This window comes from Misgurnus anguillicaudatus, chromosome 11 (assembly GCF_027580225.2).
Source record: "Misgurnus anguillicaudatus chromosome 11, ASM2758022v2, whole genome shotgun sequence".
Taxonomy (NCBI): Eukaryota; Metazoa; Chordata; class Actinopteri; order Cypriniformes; family Cobitidae; genus Misgurnus; species Misgurnus anguillicaudatus.
This window is the reverse complement of record NC_073347.2, coordinates 36,116,162-36,135,974: the sequence shown is the minus strand read 5'-3', so window position 1 is coordinate 36,135,974 and position 19,813 is coordinate 36,116,162. Positions and strand designations below refer to the sequence as shown.

Sequence of the window (19,813 nt, the reverse complement as noted above, 5' to 3'; positions counted from 1 at the left end):
TAAAGTCAATGGCGCAATGTGTTTTATGTTATTTAAAGAGCGCATAAGTATTATGCGCCTTAACGGGAGGACAACGCGGGTTTGCTTATCACAAAGTACATGAATGCGCAGCAGCACAAAAATGCTTTTAAATATGGAAGATTAAAGGATTGAATGTAAAAGATTATTATTGAGTCTCTTGGACATAAATGAGGACTAATTATGAGACGTTAAAAGGCACAAAGAGCTGCTTCACCTGCAGCCTTGTAAGTAAATAAATGCTTTGCTTTAAACAAATACGTCTGTTTTTAAATGTTTTTTTAATGCTACCTCACGGATTTATTGTATATGATGACTCTGTACCTGTGGATATGGCGAGATGAGAAACATTTTTAAGTAATGCTAAAAAAAACTCTTTGCTAAAAAAACGCTGTCCAAAGTGCTGAAACGTGCGGAGAGCCGTTTGTAAATTCTTTATCTCCTGTTTGTTACAAATAAAGTATTTTTAGACTACAAACCTTATCTTACATACTTGTAAATTATTTTTTGATGATATTGGATAGCCATACATTTAAAGCAATTAAAAGCCTGCTTTTTTACTTCCATGACTAAAAGAAAACGGGTTTTAAAGGTTTTAATAAAAAAATTTACAATTTCAATACAAGTGAAAAACAACACAATTCTTTTTAACATTAATCTTAAACTGGGGATCTTCTTCCTCTGCTTAGTTTTTCAGCTTACAAAGTCCGTCCGTAAATAGGGATTAGACATAGCGCCAGCGCAACTGGCTTTTAAAGGGGATGAGAGCTGAGACTCTCATTGGTTTATTGAACGTTACGCCCCAAATACTCCCATTACAATAGGACCAACCCTTTTCGACCATGCGCTCGGCGCACAAACCATTTTACCCGTCGTTAAATTAGCAAAAGTGGATTCGGACACGCCCATTAAGACGTTGCGTTGTGCGCTTTAGACAATGCGCTTAGATCGTTAAAATAGGGCCCAAAATGAAAGATATTTTTGGGATCACATTCTGAGCAATGTTTTCCCCACTTGATGATCAATAAACCACTGATAGACAATCAAATCTATTTTAACTTCAAGTGCATGCACACTTGAAATGACAGTGGAGAAACTCATTGCTGAGGTCCATAACATAAAATTACCCCAGGTATCCAGCGCTGATGCAGTTGCTGTGAAATCGCAGTGAAATAGGTAAGATATGGTATTACACAAACTATTAGATTCACTGTTTGCTGCTGGTTACCCATTGTGTAAATGTAAATAAGCATAAATTTATCGTTATCGTCTGGTGACGCTAATATAGTTATGGTTATATACGGTAGTTAATGTTATAATGTGAACGGCCCTTTAGAGCTTTCCAACGATATATAGTTTGTCATGATAGATTAAAATGTACATGCAAAATATTGAAGTAAAGTCCAGTTAAGGGTTAATTTTATTAATTATGTGAAAGCTTTGTTCTCTGCTCAGATGATGTTGTAATGTCTTGTGGTGTTTTCGCTTAATACGTTTTGCCTGTGTGTTAAATGTCTCGTAATGAAATTGAGAGGAAACAATCCGCATCTCGTCTGTGTCAGTCTTAACAAAAGCTCATTATAAAAGCCTTTCTCTCATTCAGACATTCAATCCAGCTGGGTCTTGGTTTGATAAGCGTGTGGTTTTCATATCAGTTTTATCTGTTTGTTGTGTATCATGAATAACCGATTAATAAAGCTGATAAAGAAAGCCACATACAGTTAAGAAAGTCAGACTATGTGAGGTAAATAATGAATACAAGCACTGAAACAAGTCATGCTCAGTTTAATAACATGGATTGAAGTTTTTTGATTGTTTGTAAATTTGAGGATCTCAGATGCAAAAGCCTCTAAATGCCACATCTGCCAAAAATTGGATAATATTAACCAAATGCTCTCGGCACATATTATTCGTTCAATAAGGACATTCAGAAATACCGGTTTGTTGGCAGAATCCATTTAGAGTCTGATAAAAAAATTCTCATTTACAAGAAAACATGTCAGATACACTTATTCTTATTTGGAAATAAATCAGATATGAATCGCATACGTGCATTCGTATCTGCAAATGTAAGCAGACAGACCGGATTTTCCCATGTCAAGACGTGCCATGCGTTATTGAAAATGCGATTCTGACACATGACACCACCCGCGATCACATGTTACAGAAATAAAGCTTTATAATCTTGTTTAATCATTTTGTCTGAGTTCATTGCAGATTGGGATATTTAACTTCCTCTGTTGTTTAACATGTTCTAGGTCAGCATCTCTACCTTGAATTGTTTTGCCAAGTGTTAAGTGTAAATGCAGATATCAGATACAAGTCGCTTTTAAAAGATGATGTAAGCGGGTCGTCAACAAAATCAACAAATAAGAATTTGGCATTGAGATCTGCAGTGTAAATTCAGCCTTAGACGGTTTTAAATCATTCACAAGTCAAGTCCATTAAAGCTACGTTTGCAAAGGTGAAAGTATGTTTGTAGTTACTATTATTAATTTGTAGATGTGTTAAAATCAAACATTTTGTGTTTCTGTGTCTGTTTCAGGTTTATGCAGGACATGCGAGATCTTTCGGGCCAAAGCTTTGGTTCTGGACAGTCTGAAACACATTAATGACAAACAATTTCAGGCGCTCAGTGTGTCATCAGAGTTGTGGTTGCCATTACTGGAGGTGTGTGTTTATGTGTTTGCGTGTGCCTGCGTGTGTGTGTGTGTGTGTGTGTGTGTGTGTGTGTGCATGCATGTTTGTGTGTGAGTGTGTGTGTGTGTGTATAAAGTAGATAACCTAGATAAAATTTCTGTTTGTTCAGTTTTTGCTTTGTTTATCTTTGTCTTTCTTTTTCAAGTTCACTCATAAATGAATTTGATGTTGTGTCAGACAGACAGATTACATTGCTATTTTTTGCCAGCTTTAAATCAATTGTCCAGAAAGTTTGGTGTGAGCCGGGATTAATAATAATCTTACATTTCATCAGCCAGCTACACACAATTAAAGAAAACAATAGAAACTGTAGACCTGTTGTGTGGGGGGACATTAGCATAACATTGAACAAATCTGTCACACTAAATACATCAGTTTATAAATCTAACATATTTGTCTTCATTCTGCAGGTGAAGCCGGTGGAGCTCTCAGACTTCTTGCAGCAGAAGAAGAGAGAGGGATATTGGGTTATAGGTGTCGAACAAACATCCAACAGCCAGAATTTACAACATTACAACTTCCCTGACAAAAGCCTTCTGCTACTCGGGTAAACCCACATCCTCACACGGGGCTCACAGTGACCCAAAATCTTGTTTAACCCTGGAGAACCCAAGAAGAGTAGCAGCAATTAACAGCGGCCAAATTTAACCCCGTGGGTTCTCCAAGGTTAAAATTAATATTTTAAGTATATTTAAAATGTTCAATCATATTTGTGATTACCAAAGTCATTTGAGATGGATTTGGAGATATTTTTTTACTTTTTCCTTAAATGACAAAAACAAAAAAAAAAACAAGTACTATGCTAAGTAAGAAAGTCATTTGAGTGGATGTATGAAGTAGTGTTGTAGTCAAGACCACCTAAACCGAGACCAAGTCATGACCAAGACAGGCCGAGACCGAGAAAAGACCAAGACTTTGAAGGGTCGAGACCACGTCAAAGCAATTGTAATTTGGAGAAACTTAAACAATGCCAACATCATATGCCAAACCTGAATAAACTGCTTAAATTAATGATAAAAAAATAAATTTGTGATGTGCCATCAGTTGTGGTCTTAACCGGTCTTGAAATAAAATTCCGAGTCCTCTTTGTCTGAGACCGAGACGAGACCGAGTAAAAATGCGGTCGATTCCAAGACGAGATCTAGACCTTTAAAAAGTGGTCTTGAGACCGGTCTCGAGAACTACAACACTAGTATGAAATTTTTAAATGAACTTGCAAAGTAACCACAGGTGTATTTCTACATATTAACTAATAACTCAAAGGTAATAATATACTGTTGGTCGTGAATGACTTAAACACAAACAAGGTTATAGCTGATCTTTAATTCGATTATCACTTATGAAGAGCAGGATACTCATTGTGAAAAGGGAATGGATGAGATAATGAAAGCATCTTATTGTGCTTACAGTGCAGTTTATTTGTTATCAGACTAATTGATGCTTTACTCCCTGTGAGATTTCTTTATCTCTGAATGCTTAGAGAGAGAGAGAGAGAGATAGAGCGAGAGAGAGAAAGAGAGAGAGATGCTTGTCCTGACACGCCAGGCACACATCAGCAAAACCAGCCTGTAGTCTACACACAAACATCAAACCTCCTTTAAGGGTCTGAGATCAGTCATGTACTCTAGATCAATGGTTTTTAAACGTTTTCGGTGTGTGCCCTCCCCCTTGTGTATAGTGCATCCTTTTGGGCCCCCTTAAGAAAAATGTATGACATAAAACATTCTAAAACTTTACATTTTAATTAAACAAAACTTATTCAATTAAACAACATAGTGCTATTTTTTAGTACTGTAGCCTTATGTTCCTGTGGTTTAATTACACAGAATTTATTATAAATTAATGTTTTTTTTTTTTTATAAAATCTCCTGCACCATCTCACATCCCCCGGTCTGAGAACCACTTCTGTAGATGACTGCTCATCCATTTTATTTTTGACAATTACTTTTAATGGTGCTTGAGAACAGTAAACCAAATGTTGGTGGCAATAGACGCACAGAGCAGAGGTAGCCTTGTTCACACAATCTCTCTCTCGCTCGCTCGCCCTCTCTCTCTCTCTCGGTGTCTCTGTTGCTCTCTTTCTAATAACTTCATTAATAACTGCATTAGAATGCCATCAATGGCTCAAGCCTCCAGCTTTAAAATGACATTTTGGAACAAGCAAAAGAGCTGTTGGATGAGATGCGGAAGAAATAGTCCTACTCACAATAGCGATTTAAGTACAAAAATTGGACGAATTCCTTTAAAGGTGCAGTGTGTAATTTTTAGAAGAATCTCTTGACAGAAATGCAAAATAATATACAAAACTATATGATCAGGAGTGTATAAAGACCTTTTTATAATGAACCGTTATGTTTTTATTACCTTAGAATGAGACGTTTTTATTTACATACGCCGAGGGTCCCCTTACGTGGAAGTCGCCATTTTGTGCCGCCATGTTTCTACAGAAGCCCTTAACGGACAAACTTTTTTACTAAGTTGTCTCCGATGATGACATGTTTTTCCGGTGGTGGCTACCGTAGCTTCTGGACTGAGCCGTTGGTTGCAACCTCACCACTAAATGCTGCTAAAATTTACAGACTGCACCTTTAAATATATCATGTGATGGGTGTCTTGAGGTGTGGTAACCGTAGTATAAGTGGAATAATTGACTTTGGGCCGTTGAATTATTGAAAAAAAAAATGCACTTTGTTTCGTGTTGTGGCCGCATCACCACCTCGGGTGTGCATTATTTTTCTAACAATTCAACGGCCCGTCGTCAATTATTCCTTACTTATTTATGTTTGTATGCACGTGTGAATGCGCATATGTTGCAGTTGCAGACAGGAACACTTACTTAATGCAATTATTAATATGATTAAGATATTGATACGTTTTAGAAACCATCGATAACAAATGATTAGCTTCTAGGCATAGATTCATTGATACTGCAGCATCAGTGTCTATATATATAGTTACTGTAGCCAACTTGCAATGCTGAAGAACCGCATTTAAAGGGATAATTCACGCAAAAAATAAAAATTCTGTCATCATTTGCTCAGATGCAACACACAGTAAGATGTTTGTATTCAGGCAGGAAGCAGAAGCACCATTGACTTCCATAGTAGGGAAAATATTATGGAAGTCAATGGTGCTCCAAAATCGCTTACAAACATTGCTCTGCTGAACAGAAAGAAAAATATTTTAAGCAAAGAAATGAATCCTGGTTTGAAACAACTTGAGGAAGAGTGAATGTTCTGTTTTGTGTGAACCAAGTTTGATTTCAATCACTGGTTTCACTTCGATTTTAGCCATTAATATTAAGGTCGTCAAACATGTCAAGGTTATATTGTCACAGAATTGACATTATTTATGATGGTTTTATGTAGAAAACAGTATATCACTAAAAATGACTTTAGCTTAGTTTTTACAGGTAGGGTTATATTGACCGGCAGGGACTAGGACATACTAACCAGTAAATCACGCTTAATGTTTTATCTAAATATTGTCTCTATTTCAGTAGGCCACACTTTGTTGAAATGCCTTGAGATCTAAGCTTGTTTTATAATTCTGAACTGTTTGTTTGTCTCTGGACAGTAATGAAAGAGAAGGCATTCCTGCAAATCTTCTTCAGCTGGTAGATGTTTGTGTGGAGATTCCTCAACAAGGTGTCACTCGCTCCCTCAATGTACACGTGAGCGCCGCCCTGCTGGTGTGGGAATATACCCGGCAACATTTAAACCCAAGCACTGGATCATGAAACCATCATATTACTTACTGAACACTTCTCTGTGTTTTAGCAGGAAACAGTATTTGATATCCTGATGTCAGTATTTGTGTTATACACCCTTGTTCAGATAGAAAAGCTTTCAAATGTATGGCACTGTTTGGGGTAATTGTTATGAATAATTTTTGATGTAATTTGTATGTTACGCCTTGAATTTTAAAATGACTTTTAAGTATAATAAAACATTCTCTCAACATGAAGGATTTAAAGTGTTTGATTTAAATTATATTCACGTAATACTTTTGAACATGAAATATGAGGCATTTATTTATAGCTTTACAATAGACATCAGTTATCTCAAAATGAGTTGCAAAAATAAATAAATGTAAAATATAAATGTAAAGCCTTAACTACTATATACGTGTTAGCAGTGTTCATTTAACGTTTAGCAAGTCATGCGTTTAATTTTCCATGTTGTCATCGTTGTGGATAACTGATGGCTGATGAAGGGACCCTGGAGACTCCAAAGTGCACTGCGCTCTCAGGTGCGCACGGAGCAAACACTAAATCAAAGAGGATCATAACAGACTCATCCTGAATTTCTCCTTAACAAAAATTATATTTAGTGTTTAAAACCCACTTTTACAAAGCTAATTTTACTTTTTTAATTTTACTTTAAATGGCTAACATGCATACATCACGCCTGAGACTGGCAGATTTCTTCATATAGTTTCCATTTCAGAAGCATTCAGATTTATTTTGAATGGAGTCGTTGATGAATAAGTGTTATGAGTTTGAAACGCAGAGCTCAGTGGAGAACTCGACAGACTTCTTGTCCTCTCATGCACGTCTGATGTTGGAGACACTGATGGTCATCATGAGTCTGGGTGCAGTGACAGGTGAGCTTTAAAACACACTTTATGAATGTTTATGATTGTGATCACAGGTGTAAACATGAGGAAGTAGTGCATGTGAAATGTTTAAATATAATAGAGATCTAATTTAACTGTCAGAACAAAATACTTGTGTATTACATTGTAACTAATATATCCAATTACTTAATATATTTTGCATTTAATTGCTGTACTTGTATGTTTTGTACTATCAGTTCTTTTATCTCTTAATTATTTAAAACATGGCAAAATGTTGTACAATAATATAAAGCTCAAATAATATTTCTATAAATAAAACAGAAAATCCTCTGTATCTCCATCTTTAAATTTCAAATATGATCTTAGATCTGTGATATCCCTTACAACTTAACATTTTATGAAATGTTTTTCTATATGTGATTCTGTCTGTGAAATCCAGGTTAAAGTCTCATAATCTAATGATGAGATGAGGAGCATCAAAGTTGTTTTCAGTATTTGGCATGACCTCACTCTTGTGCTGCATTCAAAACCCTGTAACGCTTGTGGTACCGGTCGGAAATGACGGGTCTAATAAAAGATATACAAATCAGTAGTTGTGCCATATAATTACCAAATACTGCTGATATCTTTTTGTCAACTTTTAGACTGGTTTTGCATTTCTTTTTCAAATAAAGTTAATCATAGGCCTAATTAATCTAAGTTTATGGACTTTGTATTGAAAAGAGCATTGTTTGCTTCATGTTTTTTAATCAAAAACTAAGGTGCATGCACTCTAAAAAATGCTGGTTTATTTTCAACCCAGCATTGGGTTAAAAGGGCCGAGCCCAGCAGCTGGGTTAAAATTAAGCCAGAAAGTGTTTATATTCGACTCAACAATGTATAAAAATAACCTAGCATTTTTTAGAGTGCAAGATTACCAAGACCTACTATTAAACAGTTCAAAAAAAGAAATACAAAACCGGTCCTAAATGAAAGAAAACACATTGATATAAAGATATTTTGGTCAAAATTTTGCATATGGAGTCATTTATAAGCTATTTTCATTAAACCACTCATTATTATCGGGACACCGCAAGTGTAAAAAAAGTGTGGGGGAAATCACAAAAAGTGACAAAAATAGCAACTTTTTTGTGAGAGGTTTTTATAGTTTTTGTGAACAAAGTTGAGACTTTTCTCTGGATCAAAATGACCTGAACACAACATGAGGGTTGAAGATATCAAGGTTATATTTTCACATACTGTAAAAAAAATATTTTTAGTTTATTTATTTTTTGTTGTTGAATCAACTCCGATTTACAAGTCATGTCAACTTACTATTATTTATAGACTAATGATGAATTGCTATAATTTATAATGAACTTGACTTTTTTCAACTATATTTTATAACTCATCTGTAGTCAAGATTTTTAATATTAAGTTGAGATGACTTGTAAATCTGAGTTGATTCAACAAAAAATTTAAGGCAGCAAATATTTTTTAACAGTGCATGTAAAATGTAGGATGATTTCATATAAAAACAGTGAGTCACAGAAAATGGCTTTAGCTTTTAAAATGACACAGGCAGAGTCAAATGTAATGTCATATAAAATTATTAATTATTTTATAATAACACAACATTAATATACATTTATTCTGCTCTTTGTTTTTTTTGTCAGGAAATGTTCTGGTTATTGTGATTGTGGCAGCCACAAAAACTTTCCACACTGTGACCTCAGTCCTGATCATTAATCTGGCTATTAGTGATCTGTTAGTTGGAGTCGGTGTTATGCCGTTTGTGGCGGTTTCCATTATGAACAACGGATGGGTCAGCTGCAATGTTAGTATGAGACAACTTACACTTTATACTATAAAGAAATATTTCACTTAAACTTACCATCAGTGTTGGGTGTAACTAGTACTAAGTAATTAGTTACTGTAATTTAATTACGTATTCCTTGAAAAAAGTAAAGTAAGGGATTACTTTTATTTCTCCAGTAATTTAATTAGAGTGTAGTTTCCAATCCTCACTATTACAGTTTTTTACAGACGCTAGGACACATTTCTCAATACTTCGGTCACGTTTGCAAAACTCTTCACACAGTTTTCCTAACCAACTTTCAGCTTGGCAAAGCAGTTCATTTTACATTCAAAATTCACTACAACTACCAAAACACTTTATTCAGGTCTCAAATCAACTCATTCTTCCAGAACACTAGCAAAGGTTAACAACCGACAAACACACTTTGTCACCCATAAAACAATTACCTAAAAAACTGTAACAACATGTAGCATTATACAGTGTTTTCTTGTGTAAAACAAGTACTCTGTTTATAATTCACTGCAATATATGTTACTGGAATAAATCAGACATGATGCAGAATTCTTCAATATTTTATGTAGTTTAATTTTAGTAATTCCAAAATACAATAATTGGTATACACACCATTCACTGATACAGATACAATAGGAATGCTAATCTACTCGGTCTTCTCTATTTGGCCAATTGTTTTTATAGCATTTAATTTTAAGATTTAAAATGTATTTCATTAAAATATTACAGTAGAAATGTAGCAAATTGCTGTCTTATTCAGTTTTTTAATGTGTTATTGTTTTGAACATATGTTTTGAAAACAGTATGTAAGCATGTGCAAATTGGCCTGTATGTATAAAGAGTTTTGGCAGTTGTTGTGTCTGAGTGATAATAGAAGTCATGAAATTTGAGAGATGTAGTTATTGAATGCATTTTGTGCCAAAGCAATGATAATTGATCCTCAGTTTAGCTCACATAGACTTCTGTTGTGCTCACTGTGTGAAGAGTTTTGCCAAAGTGACCTAAGTATTGAGAAATGTGTCCTAGCGTCTGTAAAAAACTAACTGGTAAGTTATCAGCATTACTATTACTGTGTATTAAAGCAACACTATGTAGTTTTTTTACCTTTAAATAATGTCTCTAAAATTATTTCAGTGATAGAACAACTTTTAACTGGACAAATTGTACTGTTGCTGCAACCTGAGCAGCCTCCTAGCTGCTATAAGCACACTCTGAAAGTGGTGGTGGAGGGTAGAGCACACAGCCCCGCCCCTCCCCCTGCCTGCAGAAGAGTGTCTGATAACAGGCACTGTTGCGCTTTTCAACCACATGGGGGAGCTGTAAGTCATTTTTACATGGAAACTACATAGTGTTGCTTTAATACTTAAATAGCACATATTATCGCTTTAGTCTGCAAAATCTTACCCAATTACTACCAATACTTAAACTTAACAACTACTTTACTAAGTGTTAATAAGCAGTAATCAGGAGTATATTGGGGCAAAAGTAGTTAATAGTGAGAATTGGACCTTATTAAAAAGTGTGACCAGAATAATTGATGTACTTTTACATGATTTATTCAAGCGGTTTCAAGACTATTTTTTAATCATTTTTAATGAAAAAATAGGATTTAGAAAGTAGTTAGTAATAAATAATGAAACCCTTTTTGGAGAGAGTAATTTGTAAAGTAATCTAATTACATGATTGAAGATGTCATTAGTAACTTGTATGATGAGAAAATGTCTTTATTCAGAAAAAGTACATTAAGCATATGTACTTTTATGGTGAGGATAATAAAATTTGCAATAGTCCTGCTGAACTCACTATTATTCATAACTTTTTCCATTCTCTTCAGTGTAAAAAAAAACTTTGCTGCCTTAAAATTTTTTGTTAAATCAACCAAGATTTACAAGTCATGTCAACAGAGATGAGTTGTCATAACTTATAAAATTAAGTTGACTTTTCTAAGCTATTTTTATAAGTTATAACAACTCACCTGTAGTTATAACAACTCATTTCTAGTCAAGATAAATAATAGTAAGTTGAAATGACTTGTAAATCTGAGTTGATTCAACAAAAAAATTTAAGGCAGCAAAGTATTTTTTACAGTGTGTTCTTTTTGCCTTTCATGTAAAGCTGCTTTGAAACAATTATAAAAAAGTGTTATATAAATAAATTTGACATAACAGAAATGTGTGAGGATTTGCAAATATTTTTTTTCTTTTTCTCCATTTTTCAGTTTTGAGTGAATATTATTTTGTAAAGTCAAAATAAGCTTGTGTTCATCTGTGTTTCATGTGTTTGGCCTGATGTTTTACAGGATCTCTGTCTATTTGTTGGTTACACCTCTTCTGTCTACTGCACCGTGTCGGTCTTAACTCTTGCCGCTATCGCACTGGACCGTTACTTCTCCATCATGGACTGCCTGCGCTACAATTCCCGCTGCACCATATGGACAACAGGTTCGGCCGTGTTGTGGATCTGGCTGCAGGCTATGGTGACCAGCTGTCCTCCTCTTTTCGGTTGGAGCGACGTGGTCTACGTGGCTCCTATGTACAGCTGCGCTGTAAACTGGGCAAACAGCCCCAGCTACACAGTTTTTATGTCTGTACTATGCTTTCTTCTACCTGGGGCAATCATCTTGTACTGCTATGTAAAGATTGTTCGTGTGGCACGCTACCATGCCAGAAGGATCCATAGCTTGGAGGAACACTTTCGGACAAAGCCCACATCGGCATCTGTGTCGGATCTTCAGCGTTCATCTGCAGATGTGGACGTTTTTGCACCCACCAAGCTGGTGTATTACGTGAGTGGTAGGTTTGTGGCTGACGTGCAGTTGGAGGTTCCTGGTGAAGCAACATCTGGAGATATCTCATCCACCCAATCTGGTGGACGTCTGCACTCCATCCTGGCTCAGCTCCACAGCAGCAGTCCTCAGCATCCCAACCAACCTCAGCATCACGGCATCTTAAGATTGTTTCTGGTCATCGCCACCTTTTTTCTTTGCTGGACACCATACATTTGCGTGTCTCTTGTGCGGGCCACTGAAACGGCTCTTTCTTGGCGCACCAGCTTCGTTCCCCCCTCAGCGGTTACGTTCTCCTACTGGCTGCTGTTGTTTAATTCGGATATCAACCCGTTGCTGTACGCCCTCCTGAGCAAGCGCTTTCAGGGGGCTCTTCAGGGTTTAAGATGCAGGATTCAGGCCAGGCTGGGTGGAGCTGTTGAACTAGCAGGAGCTGAACGATCTACAGGTGGAGGTGGAGCAGACAGCGACCCCACTAACAGCTCCAGAAATGACAGTGCTCCTCTGGAGTCAACATACTCTCCTGTCTGTACTCTAAGCTCTTCGTTCCCAAAGAACCTTGAGGAGGAGATCAGGAATGTTCTTCCGTCTGGAAGTGTGACGACTGCTCGGTCTGTCTGTCGTAAATGTAGTGGGAATAACGTTAAGACTTCAGATCACCTGCAGGTTCCCTCCAGACAGTGTGAGAGAAACAGACTTCCCGATTCTGCCGCAACTAAAAAGAAACAAGCAACTTTCTTTTATGGAGAGATTACGGTAAGAGTAGAGCATGATGTTTGCTGAAGATCTCATGTGTAACTGAAAACACAACTGCCTGTTAATTTACAAATGTGGACGATTATTTTTTGAACTTTGAATGATTATAAAACCACCAAGTAAATAAAATAAGTTAGCAAAATTTTGGAAAAACCGGAAGGATACTCTGCTCTCAAACGCTGGGGGTGTGTCCACTGTCAGCACTGAAACCACGCCCACTCGCGACAAAGCTGACGTCTCTCTCAACTTTTTAATACAGATACAACCTGAATGGATGCTCATGGTTGTGTTAGGGGCGGGGCCACGCTCAGTGACTCCAGTGCATCATCGAGCCACCATTTTAGCCACGTCCAAATAATCCTTCATAAATCATTACTACATAGTTTACAGACTTTCTATTGTGCTTACAGCAATACATTTCTAACATTTATAATGTGTTTACAAACAATTCTCTGAAATGACACAGACTTTGTTGTATTAACTCCTAAATACAAAGGTTCCTACGTTTTTTTGGAGGGGGATTCCATAAAACCTTTAATGTCTACAGAACCTTTGTTGTGCAAAAGGTTTTTTAATCAGGAAAAAGATTTTCAGACTAAAACAAGAATTTTAAAATGGTTCTGCTATGACATCGCTGCAAATAGCCTTTTATAAAAGTGTTTAAAATTATGCAACACAAATGCTGTTATGTTATGTAATTCCTACTAACGTTTAATTTTGACTGTCCTTCAGATGTACAGTTTAAAATATTTTTTGTGTTACATTTTTTTTTTTGATGTTACAATTCTATGTTTAAGTTTTGTTTTACCGTAAAAACAACACACTTTTTTGCTTAAAGCAACACTATGTAGTTTTTTTACCTTTAAATAATGTCTCTAAAATTATTTCAGTGATAGAACAACTTTTAACTTGACAAATTGTACTGTTGCTGCAACCTGAGCAGCCTCCTAGCTGCTACAAGCACACTCTGAAAGTGGCGGTGGAGGGTAGAGCACACAGCCCCGCCCCTCCCCCTGCCTGCAGAAGAGTGTCTGATACCAGGCACTGTTGCGCTTTTCAACCACATGGGGGAGCTGTAAGTCATTTTTACATGGAAACTACATAGTGTTGCTTTAATATTACACCTCAAATCAAGGCTTTGAACTGGTTCACAGAACGAAAACGAAAAGCCAGAAAATTAAAAAATATATGTTCCGGAACAGAATTGTTTATTTAAAACAATGGTAACCGGTTAATACCGTTATTTTTTTGTTCTTTGACAAGATTTTTGTGCAATATGACTCAGTGAAGTTCAATTCCGGTCGTCATTGACTCATCAGAGAAATGAGAAGCTTGCCAAGCCCAAGTCTCTAATGCTCAATCATAAGAGGTAAATATTGTAGACTACCAAATATCTCAAGATGTTTTTTTTTATGCTAATTAGTGCAGGTGATTCGTACAGATCACGACCCACGGTTCGGCTTGCATGCGATTTGCAGATTAATATGCAAATTTAAATAGGGTGAAAGTTGATCATTTGCACGTGTTTCAAAGTCTTGCAAATGTTAACACTTAAGTGATTTTAAACAATTTAACCGCTAAAAGACACTAAAGTTAGCAATTTTCTGTACGGACAGACGCACATGCTGTTGAATGTGTCCGGTCCAACTCCAATCAAATGTGATTATATCTATGCCCATCAAAGATCAGCACTTTGGATGTATAAACTTGAGAGAGAGTTGCACTACTGTGTCTCATACTGTAGTCCATTAAAATACATTTGGTGAATAAAGCACTGAAAAACAAACATAATTTTCACTTTATATGGAGCGACTGTTTATGCTGCATCTTCTTCCCGAAGCGCTGTTTGGAATTCGTCCTCCGTCTGTGTGTGTGTGTGTGTGTGTGTGTGTGTGTGTGCGGGTGATTCTCACGAAAACTTGGTTTTAAAAATGTCAAGCATGAAAATGTAAAAAATGCTTAAATTTACTTTTTTTCCCACCAGACATTGAAAAACAAAGTCTGGAGTAAATGGGAACATTAATTTAAAAACTTTTACTTATCATTTAACACTTTTTGTAACATAATTAAAAAAATTAGTCCTAAAAAATCTCATTACCGCAACAGTCAGAAAACATCAACACTGACATATTTTCAAAATGACATGACAAACCTGAAAGAACATAATTTGGAGATTCTGCACATGCATTTAAAATCAAAGTATTATGCTTCTATTAATTAAATTAACATTTGATAAGCATCTGTTGCGGTAATGATAATCAAAATGTCGTGTAAGCATTCTGACAAGACAATATTTCAAATTAACTGTAAAAAAATGATCTCACCTGGTAGCCATCTTGAAGTAACTGGTCCATGTGCTTGGTCACTCAAAATCAAACTTTATTAAAATTCTGTATGTGTGCTTAAACTGTTCTCAAAAAGTGTTGCGGAGGATGAGAACATCAAGCATGGACACATAATTTTCCTAATTTTTCTTCATTATTATTATACATGAATATTCAGTAAATATTTTTTCTGTCATCTAAAGTAGTCTAGCAAAACATCCATTTACTTTTTTTCTTAATATTTTTGTGTTAATTTGATTAAATTACAACATAACGCATGTTCAAACACAGCCGGACACATTGCGGTAATGAGAATTTCAGCAGAAAATGAGAAAAAATTTACAAATATAAATTCTTATGTTGAAATCACACATTGTGCAAGGTAGAACACAGTATTGTGTTAATTCTGATGCTTTTTAATGTTACTATATTACACATTTTAAAGCTAAAATCATTAGTGCCGTGGTGTTTCAATGGTTTCGTGAGAATCACCCGTGCGCGTGTTTAAGTGCACTCAACAAATGTATGTCAGAATTACAGTTATGCCGCTTACATAATGTAGCCTTTTTTAATGTTTGATGACAAGATAGACTTAAGTAAAATTATTTAGACTAATAATTTAAGTTTAATGTCTTAATGATCAGCTTACTTATTTGTATGTCCCACTGCTGACATGGAACGTTATTAACCGATTCGGGAACTTAATTTTTTTGTTCTAACCGGTTAATTTTAGGGTTGAACCGAAAACTGGAAACGTTAAAATACTGTTTCTGTTCGGAACCAACCAATTGGGAAAAAATTCTGGTTTAAATCCCTGCCTCAAATGCTGTCAGTGTGACGTTACTAATCATGTACAAGCAAACCACAATTTTTTATCAAAGCATGTTTACAATTTTACAATATATTTCAGTCAGAAATGATTTTACATTTTACAGAATAAAGTAGAAATGTTAAGTGATTACATTCGAAAACAGACGAAGCAGAATTATTAAATGGAATTTTCATTTATTTGTTTCAACGTCATTTTGCCTCAAATGTGATCATAATGCATTTCAGTGTAAAAATCATTCCTTACAAAGGTTTACAATAATGTCTAGCAATAATTCCAGAGGAATACAATATCATATTTATTGTCATCTTAACAATGACAATGGGAAACAGTGCTGATGAGATCCTATTGCAAATCAAAGGCAGTGAAGCATTTATTTTCAAAATTTTCCATGCGGTTTTCTGCAGATCTTATTCAGTCTGTAAGTTTGAGAAATACAAAACATTTTTGAGAAAAATGAGTGCAGGTTGTGTATGTTATGCATGTAAAAGTGCCGTTTCAGTACCGGTCATACATTCAAAGGACACACGAGGTCCCATTGACGGTTACATGATTGATGAAAGTCTCTTCTCTCGCCAATACTGACCCTGAAGTACCCTCACAGTGATTAACATGTGATTCAGAAAAACTGCAATGGATCTGAAGAGGAATCTTCTTCTGCGTGCACAGTTTGTAATGCTGGCGCCCCCTGTAGGTAACCCAAGATGTTGCCGATAACCAACATGAGTTTCACAGTTTGGGATCCTTTGGCCTTCAGGAAGGTAGATACAGTTTAACACAAGATATTCATGTTTGGCACATAGTCTAATGGGCACTGGCGGTGATGCCAGTAAGAGTCTTGAATGAAAAAATTATTCGCTGAAAAAAGCAATACTAACTTTGTGTCATTCTCCATCTGTATGATCTTTCTCGTATGGAAAACAAAAGAAGAAATTGCTTTTCAATTCAAATGACACTGTGTATAACACAAAGCTACAGTATGGCTGCAATAATATGGACTGCTGAAATACGGCTCTGAAAAGCAAAGCTCTGGTCCGCTTGCATTATAACGTCATTGAAGAGCAACCAAAACAATATTCAGGAGTTTGGTTGTTCCATGAAAGACAAAGTCAAAATAAATTATATGATAAAATAAAAAAGCGTTCACGAAAATATTGCAATGTTATAAAAATAAAGTTTTATAATGTTATGACTTTATTCTCCAAAGTGTGAGGACTTTAATCTCATAAAAGTACTAGAATGAAAATATTTCCAAAACAATGGGTCTCATTTACTAAGCATGCGTATGCACAAATTTGTTGACGTTTTCATGAACAAATCACGAAACTTTTTGTTGAATCATATCAAGATTTCTTCTAAATGTATGAAAAAATTCAAGAACAAAACAAATACCATACATACGCAATAATCACATACGCTATAATAAAATACTAGGCTATAATTATAATGTATATAATAATGTTGACATATAACATTTACATAATTATATTATATTTTCAATATTGTCTATTATTAAATTCATTATCTATATTATTATTATATACAGGATATTATACATTATTATAGCCTAATTATTTTCAAAATTCTTCGCTTTTCTTTCTCACTTTTTTAAATTTTTATAAAAAAGTTTGCTTATTGTCTAATGTAAACGTTATTTAAATGTAATGAGAAGCCCAAACGTCAATCACTTGATCTCTGTCCATTTTATTTTAGATACAGATGCCCATATAATATTAATTAAATGTCATATTAATAAATGTCTTTGTTATTCTTTTATGTTACTTTGTTGGACACAAAGCACATCTGGCTTCCTCCAGCAACAGCAAAAACCCCAAATCAAAAATGCAAAGCAAAACATACAGATATTACAAAAAAAAAACGGAAAAAAAATAAGATCATGGATTTCTTTTTTAGTTCTTTTGCTTTGGTGACAAACTGCTAAAAAATTTTCTGTGGACCTGCGATGCGAAAAGCCCTTATATGGAGCTAGATTGGGCGTGTTTTATGCAAATTACCAACCCTGTGCATGTGGCAGCTCAGTTTCATGAGAAGTTCATGTGTGCGTATAAATACGAAAAACGTACGCAATTATTAGTAAATGAGACCCATTGACTTGCGTGTACCTTCCTACAATCGTGTAACTTACTTTACATTTTAATGTGGCACTATAAGATGCCATTGCATGACGTAAATTTAAAAAGAATTATTTTTTGGATGGGCCGCTTCTTCAAAAGCAGTAACAAGGACAGACATGAAGCTCCAAAGGGAATCAAAATCTTCTCCAGGCCTGCAGGGGTTTTATATTGCAGTCATATTAATCCAGCTCTCTTGAGTTTCCCACAATGGACCAAAGTCACTGTTGATATCCACTGACAACAGGGAGAACTTCAAATGATATGTGTCATATAGCCATGTCTAAAAACTTGGATGAAGAGGATCAGATGAACTTCTTCTTAATGTCACTCAGATACGACAGAAGCGTCTGTCAGTGAGAAAATGTAGACATGGAGGTCCTGGCTCGTCGAGTCCAGTTTAGTCCTGAACCGGGTCCAGTCTCGGGGACCTCAACGGGCTGTTCGCGCTTTTTGAGTTTGGCGGCGAGCTCGATAAGACATTGATCCCAGTCTTCAGGTAACAACAGCATCAGGAAACCCAGACAGATGATAAAGACGGCAATGAGTCGCACTGTATTGAAGTGGATATCACAAGTGTAGAGGTCCACCACTAAAACACACACAATAAATCATCATAAATCCTTTAAAAAAAAAAAACTTTTTGAAGCTTGACAACAAATTACCATTTAAACAGCAAAAATTACTTTCTTACTTAGTATTTTTGTCTTGTTTTCAGTACAAATATCTAAATTCTGCCAGTGGAATAAGAAAGATTTTCTTGAAAAATTTTAAAATAAAAATGTCTTATTTCATTGGCTGATTTTTTGCTTGTTTTACGCACTAATTTACTTAAAGTTTATATTTTTTTGTCTAAAAACTAGACTTATTTTCTTAATTTTACTCATCAAGAAAATACATCTTAATTTAAGAATTTTTTTGATATTTTTACTGAAAACAAGACAAAAATACTAAGTAAAAAGTCAGATTTTGCAGTGAACCCATTTATTACACGTTTTTTTCCCCTTTTTTCAGCTGAACACAGTCAGGTTTATATTAAATAATATCCTGGCTGTACCTTGCTTTATAATATTTCCCATCTTCGAAAAGCACACTGCAAAAAATGATTTTCAAGAAAAAAATTATTAGAGTTTTTGTCTTGTTTTCAGTAAAAACATCTAAAAATTCTTAAATTAAGCTGCTTTTTCTTGATGAGCAAAACAACCCAAGAAACTAAGTTAAGTTTTAAGACCAAAATATAAAATTCGAGTGATTTTGTGCATAAAACACGCAAAAAATAATCTGCCAATGGGGTAAGCAAAAAGCATCTTAATTTAAGAATTTTTAGATATTTTTACTGAAAACAAGACAAAAATACTAAGAATTTTTTTTCTTGAAAATCATTTGTGCACATGCTTTTTTAAAGAAAAAAGTAAACTTATTTCAAGATTTGTTTCTCACCCTATTGTCAGATATTTTTGCTTGTGTTAAGCACAAATTCAAATTTTTGTCTAAAAACTATATTAATATATATTTGCTCATCAAGAAAATGCATCTTATTTAAGAATTTTTAAATATTTGTACTGAAAACAAGACAAAAATACGAAGTAAGAAAGTCATTTTTTGCAGTGTATGCACTGCAAAAAAATGATAAAAAAAAATCTTAGTATTTTTGTCTTGTTTTCAGTAAAAATATCTAATTTTTTTAAAATTAAGATGCTTTTTCTTGATGAGCAAAATGACCTAAGAAAATAAGTCTAGTTTTTAGTCCAAAATGAACAAATTTAATGATTTTTTTGCATAAAACAAGCAAAAAAATCTTGAATTTAGTGATTAAGAAAAATGTTCAAGAAAAATTCAAGAAAAAATTGCTTACCCCATTGGCTTGTTTTATGCACAAAA

General features: G+C 34.9%; 3 protein-coding genes across 6 annotated transcripts in view; 2 read left to right on the top strand and 1 right to left on the bottom strand.

Moving 5' to 3' along the window:
- Positions 1 to 6,684, top strand: part of tarbp1 (TAR (HIV-1) RNA binding protein 1) — a 38,880-nt gene extending 32,196 nt beyond the window's left edge. For both annotated transcript variants that reach the window (XM_055170524.2, XM_055170523.2), the window contains exons 27-29: positions 2,564 to 2,688; positions 3,129 to 3,265; positions 6,295 to 6,684. In XM_055170524.2, the coding sequence (XP_055026499.2) occupies positions 2,564 to 2,688; positions 3,129 to 3,265; positions 6,295 to 6,457 (425 nt within the window). In that variant the 3' untranslated portion in view covers positions 6,458 to 6,684. The remainder of the gene's footprint in view (positions 1 to 2,563; positions 2,689 to 3,128; positions 3,266 to 6,294) is intronic.
- A 515-nt stretch (positions 6,685 to 7,199) lies between these two features.
- LOC129416566 (5-hydroxytryptamine receptor 5A) lies at positions 7,200 to 13,150 on the top strand. Its single transcript, XM_055170893.2, has 3 exons — positions 7,200 to 7,323; positions 8,952 to 9,112; positions 11,406 to 13,150. The coding sequence occupies exons 1-3, from the start codon at positions 7,200 to 7,202 to the stop codon at positions 12,672 to 12,674; spliced, it is 1,554 nt and encodes a 517-aa protein (XP_055026868.2). The 3' UTR covers positions 12,675 to 13,150.
- Positions 13,151 to 15,956: 2,806 nt separating this feature from the next.
- The window catches only part of slc35f3b (solute carrier family 35 member F3b), an 85,486-nt gene continuing 81,629 nt past the window's right edge, over positions 15,957 to 19,813 (bottom strand). For all 3 annotated transcript variants that reach the window (XM_055170372.2, XM_055170374.2, XM_055170373.2), the window contains one exon: positions 15,957 to 18,524. In XM_055170372.2, coding sequence (XP_055026347.2) covers positions 18,286 to 18,524 — 239 coding nt within the window. In that variant the 3' untranslated portion in view covers positions 15,957 to 18,285. The remainder of the gene's footprint in view (positions 18,525 to 19,813) is intronic.